General features: G+C 39.9%; 1 protein-coding gene across 1 annotated transcript; it reads left to right on the top strand.

Moving 5' to 3' along the window:
- Positions 1-6: 6 nt before the first annotated feature.
- Positions 7-5357, top strand: agr1 (anterior gradient 1). The gene is made up of 9 exons (XM_050049858.1): positions 7-122; positions 406-438; positions 582-700; positions 1004-1067; positions 1524-1576; positions 2215-2291; positions 2521-2584; positions 3284-3367; positions 5188-5357. Exons 3-9 carry the CDS (start codon positions 604-606, stop codon positions 5235-5237), a joined length of 489 nt encoding a protein of 162 aa, XP_049905815.1. The 5' UTR covers positions 7-122; positions 406-438; positions 582-603; the 3' UTR covers positions 5238-5357.
- Positions 5358-12409: the final 7052 nt, after the last annotated feature.

Raw genomic sequence — 12409 nt, 5'->3', positions numbered from 1 at the left:
CACATAGAGAGCACAACTTTGATATACCTGTTTGGTGAGTTCAGTTAAGAGAACACACATCTGACAAAAGGGAAGGGATACAGAAGGACAGGCTCAGATGCTTGTTGCTCTGTGCCGTCGAGGTAAGAAATCTACTATATGCAATGTCAGCAGACAGAAATACTTGAATAATTGCCAGTGTTTTTCATCATACCTTGATATAATAGCTTCATGAAACTTGTTGCATATAATTAGTGATAGTTTTAAACCTACTTTTAGGCACTAATGTTTTTTAAAGTTATAATAATGTTTCTGTGATGTATCCATTTTTGTAGAAATAATACAAAGTCAGAAACAGTGAAGTAGAAGCTTCTATATTATGATGTTTAATTATCTCTCATCTGTTTGTTTCTACTGCACACACAGCTGAGGGAATCTCAGCCTTGTCAAGCTTGTTTGGTGAGTTGTCTTTGCAGAAGCAAACATGAACCGCCGGTAAAGCGTGTTGTTGGTAAAACCTGTGATAGCAGTGGGTCAGCAGCATAAAAGTCTCTCAGGTGAACATCTCGCTGATTTTCAGCTTAATCTAATTGCCATTGCAGGTCTCTCAAAGGACAGGAAGTGATGCTTCGTTGGGTCTTGTTGGCTTTGTTCCTTGGTGTCTGTGCTGGTGCCGGACAACAGAAAAAAATCAGCAAGAAGGCTCAGTCCCTTGCAAGAGGTAGGAGATTTTATTTTTCATTTTAAGAATTACTGAACTACTGAATTTATATCTGTGAGCTTGAGTTTGCTAGTTTTCACAAATAAGTCCTGAATTTGAATTGCCAGTGATTCAATTAATATAATGGAACCACAGAGAAGTGTACCACACATTGCTGTTAACTTCATCACCGTTTTGTCTTGCAGGATGGGGGGANAGAGATGCAGGTAATAACAGTAGCTTACAACAACATTATTGAAAGTAATAATATTACAGTTCTGGCTACTGTGGTACAATACAAGACATCACCGTTTTGTCTTGCAGGATGGGGGGACGGTATTAACTGGGTGGAAACTTATGAAGAGGGCCTTTCAAAGATGGTTGAAACGTAAGACTCTACACCCTCTACACCTTGATCCAAGCCTTGAATATCTGTTGATTCTGTTTGGATATGAGTTTTGATTGTGAAAACAGAATGTAAATGTGAAAGTGCAATATGTGTGCTTCATTTTGTTCATCTGCATTCGCAAGATTGGATTGGAGCCTTTTTGTATGCAATCTGTAAGCGTGATATAGTTTCAACCTAATGTGGCCATAAGGATGATGAAGTGACCCAATAGTTAAAGCTGGGATTAAAATAATGTATAATGCAGATTTGATCTATGACTGATGGAATACAGAAACTTAAATGACATTTTATTTGTCATTATCCCTTTAAATTCTTCCATATGAAACTTGATTTCTCAGGGATGACGTTGTGTAATACCGCATTCACACCCATCATTGTGGTTATTGTGTTGAGGAATGTGTTAAGTTGTCTTTCTCTGTGGTTTTGCTCCCACAGTCAGAAGCCTCTGATGGTCATCCATCATCAAGAGGACTGCCCGCACTGTCAAGGTACAGTAGTCACTCTGGTATATTACAGCTGGAAAACAAAAAAAAAGAATGTAAAGAAACATAGGCTTGCACATCATGCACTGTCCTTCTCACCCTGATTTGGGCTTGGTTTTGTGGGGAACACAATGGGTGCATTCCTTAATACCTGCCAAGCAGGCCCAAGCAGGCTATGAAAATAGATTAGAATCTTGTTCATTAATCACACAGCTGGTTTCCTGAGTGTAAGCTCAGTGGAAGTCTCCACAGGCGTTTCTTAACACATGAACAATAAAGACCGCCTACAGGGGAAAAGTCTGGCTTTTACTTTTGACTTAAATTAGGTATAAGGAGAGAAGCAGAATATTTTACAGCCTGCCTTTGAATGCCACAAATGCCATGAATAACATACCAGCGCTCATCATTACTCAGGTTGGGTTGGGTTTCATATATTCAAAGCGTATTACATTGTATGATCTTTGGCAAGAAGACATCACATGTGCAAAACTTGTTCCTAACTAGCCATGCTTCATCTGTGTTTGTGAAAAAGTAAAAAGGTAAAGTGCATGGGCTAGAAGTTTTTGCCATCACTATAATGCATACTTTAAAACCACTTATTTTTTCAAATCTTAAATCTAAGATAAACTAATTTATTTCAACAGCTCTGAAGAAGGCGTTTGCTGCTCAAAAGACGATCCAGAGAATGGCCAGAGATGATTTCATCATGCTCAACCTGCTAGTGAGTGCAGTGGGCTTGTATGACGAAATCTTATTTCAGTTTAAAACAGTGTACTCGTGTAGACATTGCAGCAAGTAGTAATGAAAAATGTAGACTGAGTGACTGATATAAAGAGGTATTGTGTTGATATTGGATAGCTGTAGTGGATATAGAGTTCTTAGTACAAGTAGATTTTGCAACCAGACACATGTTCTTTGTTCTAGAAATGTACTAAATGTGTTTTTTACAGGTAGAGACCACGGACAAGAATATGGCCCCTGATGGCTACTATGTTCCCAGAATCCTTTTTGTCGGTAAATACTCACACCATTTATCATAATTTAGAATTCATTAATACATTTTAGTCTAATAATCTTATTTACTTCCATTTTAGTGGGTCCTCTGAGAGTCCATCAGACAGTCCATCCTCTCTCTTTCTTAACTCTTTGGGATCATTTTCCATCTAATGAGCTCAACACAATTCAAACCCAAATAAGGGTTTGTTTGAAAATTCTCAGAACTGATTTTTGCATCGTTTTGAGTCGCTAGAAAAAGATCTCACAGTCGCTTTTATGTCTTTTTAGCTGAATATAGATTGGAGCAGAACAGACGGCATAGACATGGCACTGATGAGAAGGAATACTGGCTAACAGAGTCAGTAGTTATGTATTCTTAATGATGGTGTGGGAAGAGTTGGGGAAACTAGGGCCAGATATTCAGTTTTTACACTCAGTCCCAAATAACCACTCATTTGGCTGAGATGTCACCACATGCCTTCTCACTGAAACGGACACCTGTCGCCTGTTAGCCTCTCTGTCTTTCACACATCCTTGCTTTATTTTAAAATTCATATTTTCACCACTAGTTGCTCTTAATGACTGTTACAGAAACACAAGCAGTTAACAAAATGAATGGCAGTAATAGCCATACAGTTAATGATGAGATAATGCTGATGTTTAACTCTGTGTGTGTGTGTGTGTGTGTGTGTGTGTGTGTGACATGTCTTTCTGCAGATCCATCCAGGACTGTGCGCACAGACATTAAAGGAAAGTACGGGAACTTCGGCTACACCTACGAGCCCAGCGACATGACGTTCTGTGAGTGACCGTACACTCTTTCTGCCGCACACCTTATCTGTCAGCAGCATGAAGACAGACTGAGCCCCTGCTGTTTTTAACCCTCATCTTCCTCCCTCCATATTTTGACAGTGATGGCAAACTTTTAGTATGAAATGGGTCTGACAGAGAAAACAGGAGGCTGTATCGATGTTATAGAGGGAGGCAGGTTTTAGGTTTCAGCAGGAGGGCATTAAGGAGGTGGGAGAAGTATTACAGCTGCTGTGCTCTGACTGCTTCTAGAGGTACTGTGCCATTTTCAACACATCCTTGTTTCCAATTTGGAGAATGAAGTTTTGGTTATATAAACTTTTTTGGCCAGTTGTCTCAGAGAATGAAGAATGAAGTTTTGGTTATATAGTTTTTTGTCCAGTTGTCTCATGTAAATGAGTCTAACTGGTTCTTGAAAAAGCAAAAAAAAAAAGGCTTAATGCATTGAGGTATTTCAACCTGGAAGGCAATCAGACTAACTACTGTGCTTTAAACCTTAAGGGTAGCCTAACTCGCTATGGACTTCATAATAGAAAGCTCCTCTGGGCCTCAGAAAACTGCAGCTCTGCTTACAAGAAATGTTTGTAAAAATGTGTTCACCATTTAATTTGTGCCAAGGCAAAATAGCACCCTGAGGTGAAAACAAACCACACCTGCATTTTGTGTTGTAGAATTAAAATCTAACCTGACTTGTTTTGAGTTTGGCCTGGATCAGAAAGTGCAGACTCTGCAAAGACAGTTTGACTGAATTCAAGTCAGTGTCACTTGCCTTGTCTTAATTGGCAATTCTGTCTTATTTGGGGTTATATTTATCTAGATACAAGAAACACGTCTTTTACAGATCTTCCAGTGTGTTTTGACACATATTCTGTTTCAAACTTTAAAGACAAAAACATCTCATTTCAAGTTTTGGTCTTCTGTTGCACACAAGTTCATCATAAGTTCATCTGTTCAGCCTGTCACATTCTACTGATAGTAATGGTGCTTCAGATGGCTTACATCTCATTCAGTTATGTCATTATTAAGACTATAGTCTGAGCGTAATTATTAGACTTCCCTCTCTGATGGACAGAGCACATTGAAAGTGTGATCTGCTGATGGTGCTCGATGAAAAGGAACAGGGACAATAAAGTCATTGAGATTCAACCTCAGGGGATCACGAGTATCTTAACCAAATCCTCTCCCACTCCATCTAGATATTTTACTGCTAGATAGTGAAAACTCTGACCTTCTGGTAGCACATGTGGAAAACTCAGGGCTTCGCTAAAGTTATGTGGATTCACCCTCTGGCGACCATGAATACATGTACCAAATTACATGGCAATCCATTCAGTTGTAGATGAGATATTTCAGTTTGGACCAGAGTGGTGGACCAACAGATTGACACTGCAATGACACATGATAAGATTTTGGCTGGCGATGTGACTCAGTGTTTGACACAAATGCCTCCCCAACCAGAAAGTCATGGGTTTGAATGGAGCAGGGCCAGGTAGTATTCAGGTCTTACCTGCAAGGAGTATTATCATCAAGAAATAGATAATAGTAATCTTATTGTAAGTCATTGAATCTTTGAGAATTGAATATTAGTTGGCTTGTAAGTGAATTAACTACACAAAAGAAGAGGTCCTTGAAATGATCATTTTCATATTATTTTTAGAACTTCAGTAGCTGGACATCCTGATTTATTTTAATGAATATATCAAAGTTTGTTGTCACGTAAATGTTATGTGACATTTTTGCAGCGAGCCTTTTTGTCAGCAGGGAAAAATATTTATGGTCTTTCTCCTAATTTGTCCTTTCTTTCTCAACAGTGATCAAAAACATGAAGAGAGCCAAAGTCCTGATGCACACTGACCTTTAACATGGCTCAATCTGACTTTTCTCGATCTTCCAGTCATGCCGGGCAACCTGCTCAGTGCTCACCACCAACATGTTTACACACTCCTCAGAGCTCAATAAAACTATGATACATGAACAGAAAGCAAGGTGTCTATTTCTTTTCCACACAACAGTAATGGTGCCAATAGTAATTGGTATTGAAGCTTACATATAGGAAAATGTAATAATTTATAGTTCAACTTAAATTCAAAACTAATTTATATTTTAAGGCGAGACACTTCAGGTGAAAACAGTTTTTTCATAGTTTTTGCCTCCATAACATGTCTTCTGTCAGACAAGTGGAAAGAAAACATCAAAAATATTTGTTTATTTTATTCCAGAGTCCTGTTCTGGAAATGTACACAAAAGGCACAAATTTATTCAGATAATGCCTCATTAGGATAATTAAACATAGAATTTCAGAAATGATGTAATACAAAAAATAATTGCCTTACTATGAATAATCAACTGGGATAGTTTCATGGTGGTATATCTCTACTTGTTAAAACTGTTACCACAGTCACCTGGGGCGACTCCCCTTAAAAACATTAAAATCAAACATTAAATTTAATATCCAATCCTTCACTGACAACACATTAAAATTCTATTGTTTCTAAAAGTATTGTGCCGGGAGCGTTTAAAGTAATAGTTGGACATTTTGGAAAATGCAGTTATGAAGTGAACTGTTCCTTTAAACAGATGCTGTTTTTCTGTTGTCTGCAGTCTGTTGCCCTTTTAATTTAGATTTAATTAAAGATTGGACCTTTCGAAAACATGAGGAGAACAATGAACCTGTTTAAATGGCAGGGGACACGGTGGAAATATATTCGAAAAGTGAGCATTACTCCAGAGACTCTGGGTGCAGGCTTCCAGTAGAACTCCATGTTCTTAATGGAGGTGTTTTTCCCCATGTAATAACAAAGAGGAAGCAACATTTACACTCTTAGTGGATATGAACCAGAAAATTGAGTGAGCAACATCTCACAGGTAGAGGCATGGTTAACCACTAGGTGGCAGTATAATATAGATGTCCAAGGTCCTGTGACTCTTTCCACTGGAATTACAACTGTACTAATTACTGTAAATGGTAATTAGCATATTCTTCAGTTTGATTACATGAATAATCATTAAAAAACAACAACAAATAAAATTTATACTTAAAACATAAGCACAGTTTATTCATTGTACATAAAATCCACTCTGTAATCTTGCATTGTATACAGTTTATATTTTGTCACCCAGGTTATACAAGTGCAATTGCGTGTAATGCCTGGGGGGGCTCCACTTAAGAAAATAATGATAGATAAATAATAAACATTTATAATATAGTGTATCTACTGTGTCCATAAACCACGTTACAAGATGAGCATGTCTTCTTTGAGCTCACCAATCATCATGTTGTTGCACATGTAGTCATTTCTTGCTCCGTAGTTTCTGGACAATTTTCCAAACGTGCATTTGGGCTGCATCTCTGTTTCTCTTGTTAAATGGTCCTCCCTGACAACTGCAAAGATATTGTTTTCTAAACAACTTGGGCCTCGACAGAATGGGACCGTGCTGCATTGCCACAAATAGCCCAAATGCATTTTTCTGCTGTCATACCTAGGATTAATGGGCTGTTTTTAATTGTTATGGCTCCTCTGTGTTGAGCATTCCTGTGCTTTCACCTTTTGAAAGGAAAGTAAGCTGACTAGTACAGACATCTATCAGCGGCAGTGACTGTTCTACAGACTAAAACCCTCATTCTAACTAATAAGATGCATCCTGAAAACCCATTTATTTTGCATTTCTTTGAATTCAGAGGAAAACAGAAAACAGAGAAACATTTCAAATGGGTCAGTAAGTTTCATTCCTCAATATTATTCTCCCTTAACATCTACTGAAGGAACTGATCACTGAGGAATGATTAAATTATTCACACTTCCGTTGCATTTTTTCCCCTTTTTCCTTGTGCGCCTGCTTTTCTCTCATGTTTTTCAGATTTCTGTCTTTCCGTTAGACCCAAGATGATTCGTCAGAAACTCTTGAGATTTTCCAACTATTTTCCCCCCACTACTTCTCTCAAGAAATAGGTTTCATAGGCTTACACTCCCCGGTTCATAACAAATGTGTTTTCTACTCAGACTTTCCTATATCCTGGGCCTGACAATTCCCTGTCTGGCTCATTGCAGTGCTGTTTCAGTGCTCTGTGAAAGATATTCTGCTTCCAAAATCCTTTCCAACACTTCATGCCTCCAAAAAACTGTCATATTGCTTGAGGAATATGAAGTATGTCTACTATTTCTTGGCAAAAAAAGAAAGAAAAAAAAGGATGTAAGTTGAGATAAAACAAACAATATGTATATATTAATGGGTAATTACCGAGACAAGCTTCTTAAATAATTCCAAAATGTATTACATAAAGACACAAGACATTTTTGCCATACCTTAACTTCTTCTAGGTTACCTACCAAACACAAGGTTATTTTACACCTACATCAAGCCTACAGTCTCATGTCTATGAACACTTTAAATTTCAACCCGCAATGTGCAGCGTACTTCCCAATTCCCAGTGTTATTTTTTTTGTACTAAATGCTGCACCAGTATAGAGCGTAGTGACTGGTACAAGGGAACAAGGTGTGAAGTAAGGAAATGAGGGGGTAACGATATGTGAACTTATAAAAATTAAAAATCATTTATAGTGTTTAAGTAGGTCTTTCTGTAACTCGTGACAAGAGGACTGTAACCTGAAAGTTAAACAATATCTACAGTAAAAATTATTTTTAAGCATTGTTATACCCTGCACTTGTACACAGTCAGTGGCCTACAAAAATGACACCGTAAAGAAATATGCTGTAGATTGCAGGCCATAATCTAATCACATAATCTTTTTTTATCAACATGAACATGTACTATTATAAGCATTACACTGTAATACATATGTTATATTTAACAAACTAAACAATTCTAATGTTTTAGAATTCTTTTCTTTTTCTGTCTCATCTAGCAGTTTAATTTGGGCTTCATTGAGCAAAATCCCATAATAATCTTTGAGCATATTGTAATTCCAGCGGACTGAGAGAGGCTAGACTTCTGCACCTTTTCTTAGCTCTGTTTTCAGGCTTAAGAAAATCTAACCTGTGACTGGAGACCAATCATAGGTCATTTCAGAGAGAGGGCTTTCCTATTGGCTGTTCTACAAATACCAATGTGTATGCATGTCCCTTCAGATGGTGAAAGCCTGATTCAATGATGGAGAGTCCTCCAGCATTGGCCGCAACTGCCTACACTGCAACGCAACCCAAAAACAGAAGACAGACTCAAAATGAGAGTCTTAAAGAGAGTCCGACGGACAATAAACAAAATAAAATAGCTGTCAATATCAGTGAAGTGTTTCAGAAATGGTGAGAACAAGTTACTAGTAGTTAAGCCCTCTGCTAACTGGAGCTCAAGGCTAACAGCTGCAGCTTAAAGAAAGGTTTATGAAGCTAATATTAGTGAGAGCCTTGAATCACAGTGTCGCTACGCCTCACTGCCCACCGCTACACACCACCTCGCCTGGAGAATAACAGGCAGCAGCTCCGGAGACAGACCCCCAGTCAGAAGACACAGCAACCAGAATCCAGCAGGTGCAAACCCCAGCTCCAGGGAGCCTCACAGCTGTGGTGCCGGATCAGCTATAAAGTTAGATTCAGTGCTGCCACTGGCCACCAGCCCACTGTCACACCCAGCACTGGAGGGGTTTGTGCTGGACGAATTCAAACCGCTAGAGCCCCCAACTGAAGGTTGATATTCCGAGCTGTCGCCCACTCTCCTTCCACAAATCAGCACACAGTGGCGGGGAGTAAGGCGGAGGGACTGTGGTGTGGCTATCAAGCTAAAGGAGGGGCTGAGCAAATGTGCTGCATGCAACTGTACAATGATTTCTGCATTTGTTTTGGAGAGCGAGAGGATTAACGTTACTAACGTCAGGTCAGTACAAGTAATTAGTGGAAACAAAATTCTCCTGTCGTGTTTCTGTTCTGATCTAATCCTAACACAGCAAAGCTGTTACCTGCAGCCTTCGCTTGCAAAGCTAACGTTACTAACGTTAGGTCAGTCCAAGTAATTAGTGGAAACATGCTAACATGCTAACATTACGCACAAGTTAGTAGTAAAGTAAGACCTGTTCATAGATGTTCTGGTGTAGCTCTGAATTTCTTATAAACTGAGGACAACTGCCTGCTGTATATTTGTGTTCATGGTCACAGATAATTTTGTGGCGTTGTAACTTAACGTTGTTGTGACGTTACTAGACACAGTTCACATCAGCTAACGTTACATTTAGCTTGCTTATAACTTCCATGTCGTCATATATTGAAGTGAAACAACGTCTAACAAGTTGCGGTATATTCTCTAAATAAAAACAAAAATTACATACCTCTCGATTAGGAAAAGGGCCAACTCGGGATCAGTTTTAAAACCTTTCAAATCTCTCAGCTCTCTCCACTTGGTGAATGCCCAACCCAGGTTTACACACGTTTGGGCTCGAGCCCTATCACTGTCCTGTTTAGCCTTCTTCTGTTCTTCTGGTCTTTTTCTTTTAGATGGTGCTCCTTCGTTATCCGCCATGACATCGAAAGTACAACCAATTCCAAGTTATAGATACATCTGGTAAAACTGTTATGTGTTCAGCAATGCCCGTTGCAACCAGGGACAGTTTTATTAATGGTAAAAAGTTCCGCACAGCTGCTTTAAATAAGTGATTTAAAAAAAAGTATTAATGCTGTCATTAATTGTTAACTTGCTTCTGGTATGGGCATTTACGTCCTAGCAAAAAACAAACAAACAGAGAACTAAATACCTGATATGAATGATTAAATAACTGATATTAAATATTTAATGAATAAACAGGTATATTGTGTGTGTTTACACAGTTTTTGTGTATTTAAATTAAAGTCTTTCTTTTCAGATGCTCATATTTACTTTTCTCTCACCTAGCTAGCTAGCTCTATTTAACAGATGCAGAGGTTACCTGAGGCTTTATTAGCCCTGCAAGAGGCAAAGATTTTACAGTTTTCCAATCTTGCAGCAAATAGTGCTGTAAGTCCTAATCGAAGTCTCTGTTCACCTAAGGTACTTGAAAAGTTCAATCCAGCATGTTGTTTGTAAAAAAAAAACAGAAGTCTGAAGTTGAGGGAGCTGAGTCCCTGTAGCTTTCTTCCCGGCACCTGTTTGTGGAGGAGCTGAGGCCTGGAGTCGAGGGTGCTAACTCCTCATGGCTGTCCTCGTTATTTCAACTCTGCCTCTTTCTACAGTACTTACCTGCTCTGTGCAGCGCTCTTCCCTGGTCCTCTTTGTGCAGGAGCTGATGCCTGAAGTTGAGGGAGCAGAATCTTCTGACCCTCTGACTGAGGATAGACTTTCCTCAGGATGTCCCAGTTGCTGCACGGGTACCTGCTGCTGAGGGACATCAATAAGGCCTGCAAAAGGAGCACCAGTGGAAACAGTAGGATCCACATGTTGCCATAGAAAAAAAAAATGTCAGGTAGGAATTGCTGGATGAGAGAGGAGTGGGGTCTGACGTCATCACCATCATCTGCAAAGTCCTCTTCATCCTCAAACATGAAGTCATACCCTGAATCCCTGACCCCACCAAACCAGCCATCATCATCAGTGTCTTCTTTTTCCTCCACCCTCTCTGAGAGCTCCATTAGTTGATGGCCATCTTCCTCAAACTCATCCTTGTATTCAGAGGAGAGTGGGGGAATGAGCTCACCTTTATCCACCACACCAATGGCAAACTCACCTTCCACCTCCTCATCAGAGGGGATGTAGACTGAGAGACTGTTACCCTTGTTACCATCCTGATTACTTAAGGGAGGTCATGTACTGCAACACAATCAATGATGTAGTTTACAAGATTGACGGGGGTAAAAGTTAAAGCCCTTGAAAGTTATGATCATTTCTCAGAACACTAAATATTTTGGATTAAATAAGAAACAAAGTTAGAAAAAGTGCACTTGACTGCAAGTTGACTTTGACTTTGCATTCATAACCTAAGACTTGACTTGGGCTTGACTTGAGACAGATGACCTGAAAACCCTTGACTTTTCTATTATCCATCCATTTTTGTAACCGCTTATCTTCTTGAGGGTCACAGGGGGGCATGGAGCCTATCCCAGCTGACATTGGGCGAGAGGCGGGGTACACCCTGGACAGGTCGCCAGACTATCACTGGGCTGACACATAGAGACAGACAACCATTCACGCTCACATTCACACCTACGGACAATTTAGAGTCACCAATTAATCTATCCCCAACCTGCATGTCTCTGGACTGTGGGAGGAAGCCAGAGTACCCAGAGAAAACCCACACTGACACGGGGAGATCATGCAAACTCCGCACAGGAGGGCTTCTTCCTGGGATTGAACCAGGAACCCTCTTGCTGTGAGGCGACAGTGCTAACCACCACACCACCGTGCCGCCCACTTGTCTATTAAATATTTGTATCTTTCTAGGTAATAAGAAGTTAAGTTCTCTTTTTAAAACATGAAGGCACATACGTCTCAGTGGTGGAGGACCTACCATGTCCATTCTATGAGAGCCCCCGCCTGCACAGCTCTCTTCGGAAGAATGGCAGTATTTACAGTGGCATGTGTTAGCAACACATTGTCTGCTCTGTGGGCCGCACACAGTCATCACTGTAGAGATGGGATACACACACCGCTAGCTGTAATATGCTCAGGCTCCCTGCAAACTTGTTGTACGAGGTTTTGGGAATGCCACAGGGCGTAACGACTGTCCCTGCCTGCTCTCCCAACATACTTTCACTGTGTGTGTGTGTGTGTGTGTGTGTGTGTGTGCTTGCTGCGCACACCTGCACACCATTAGATATTTTCCTCAGTGAGTTATTTTGCCCCCCTGTTCCTGCTCTGCTCACATTTTGAGACTTTAACAGTGCGTAATTATCTTCCACTCTCTCTCACAGCAGCAGGTTTTTTACCTGCATAGAGTGTCTTTCACCCTGACCGTTTACACAGGGCTTGGAGCAGCAGAGGAAGTATTTAAATGCTTCACTCTAGTAAAAGTCACTACTACCACCCTGTAAAATACTCTGTTACAAGTCAACGTCCTACATACAAAGGTTACTTAGTTAAAGTAGTAAAAGTACTGGACTGACTATTTTGTTTGT

The sequence above is a fragment of the Epinephelus moara genome, chromosome 7, assembly GCF_006386435.1.
Source record: "Epinephelus moara isolate mb chromosome 7, YSFRI_EMoa_1.0, whole genome shotgun sequence".
Classification (NCBI taxonomy): Eukaryota; Metazoa; Chordata; class Actinopteri; order Perciformes; family Serranidae; genus Epinephelus; species Epinephelus moara.
The sequence above is the reverse complement of the archived record's forward strand: the minus strand, read 5'-3'. Positions and strand labels throughout refer to the sequence as shown.

Coding starts and splice junctions, on each gene's coding strand:
- agr1 (XM_050049858.1), top strand. CDS start 604: ATGCTTCGTTGGGTCTTGTTGGCTTTGTTCCTTGGTGTCTGTGCTGGT. Junction 701..1,003: donor GGCTCAGTCCCTTGCAAGAG/GTAGGAGATTTT, acceptor TTTGTCTTGCAG/GATGGGGGGACGGTATTAAC. Junction 1,068..1,523: donor CTTTCAAAGATGGTTGAAAC/GTAAGACTCTAC, acceptor TTGCTCCCACAG/TCAGAAGCCTCTGATGGTCA.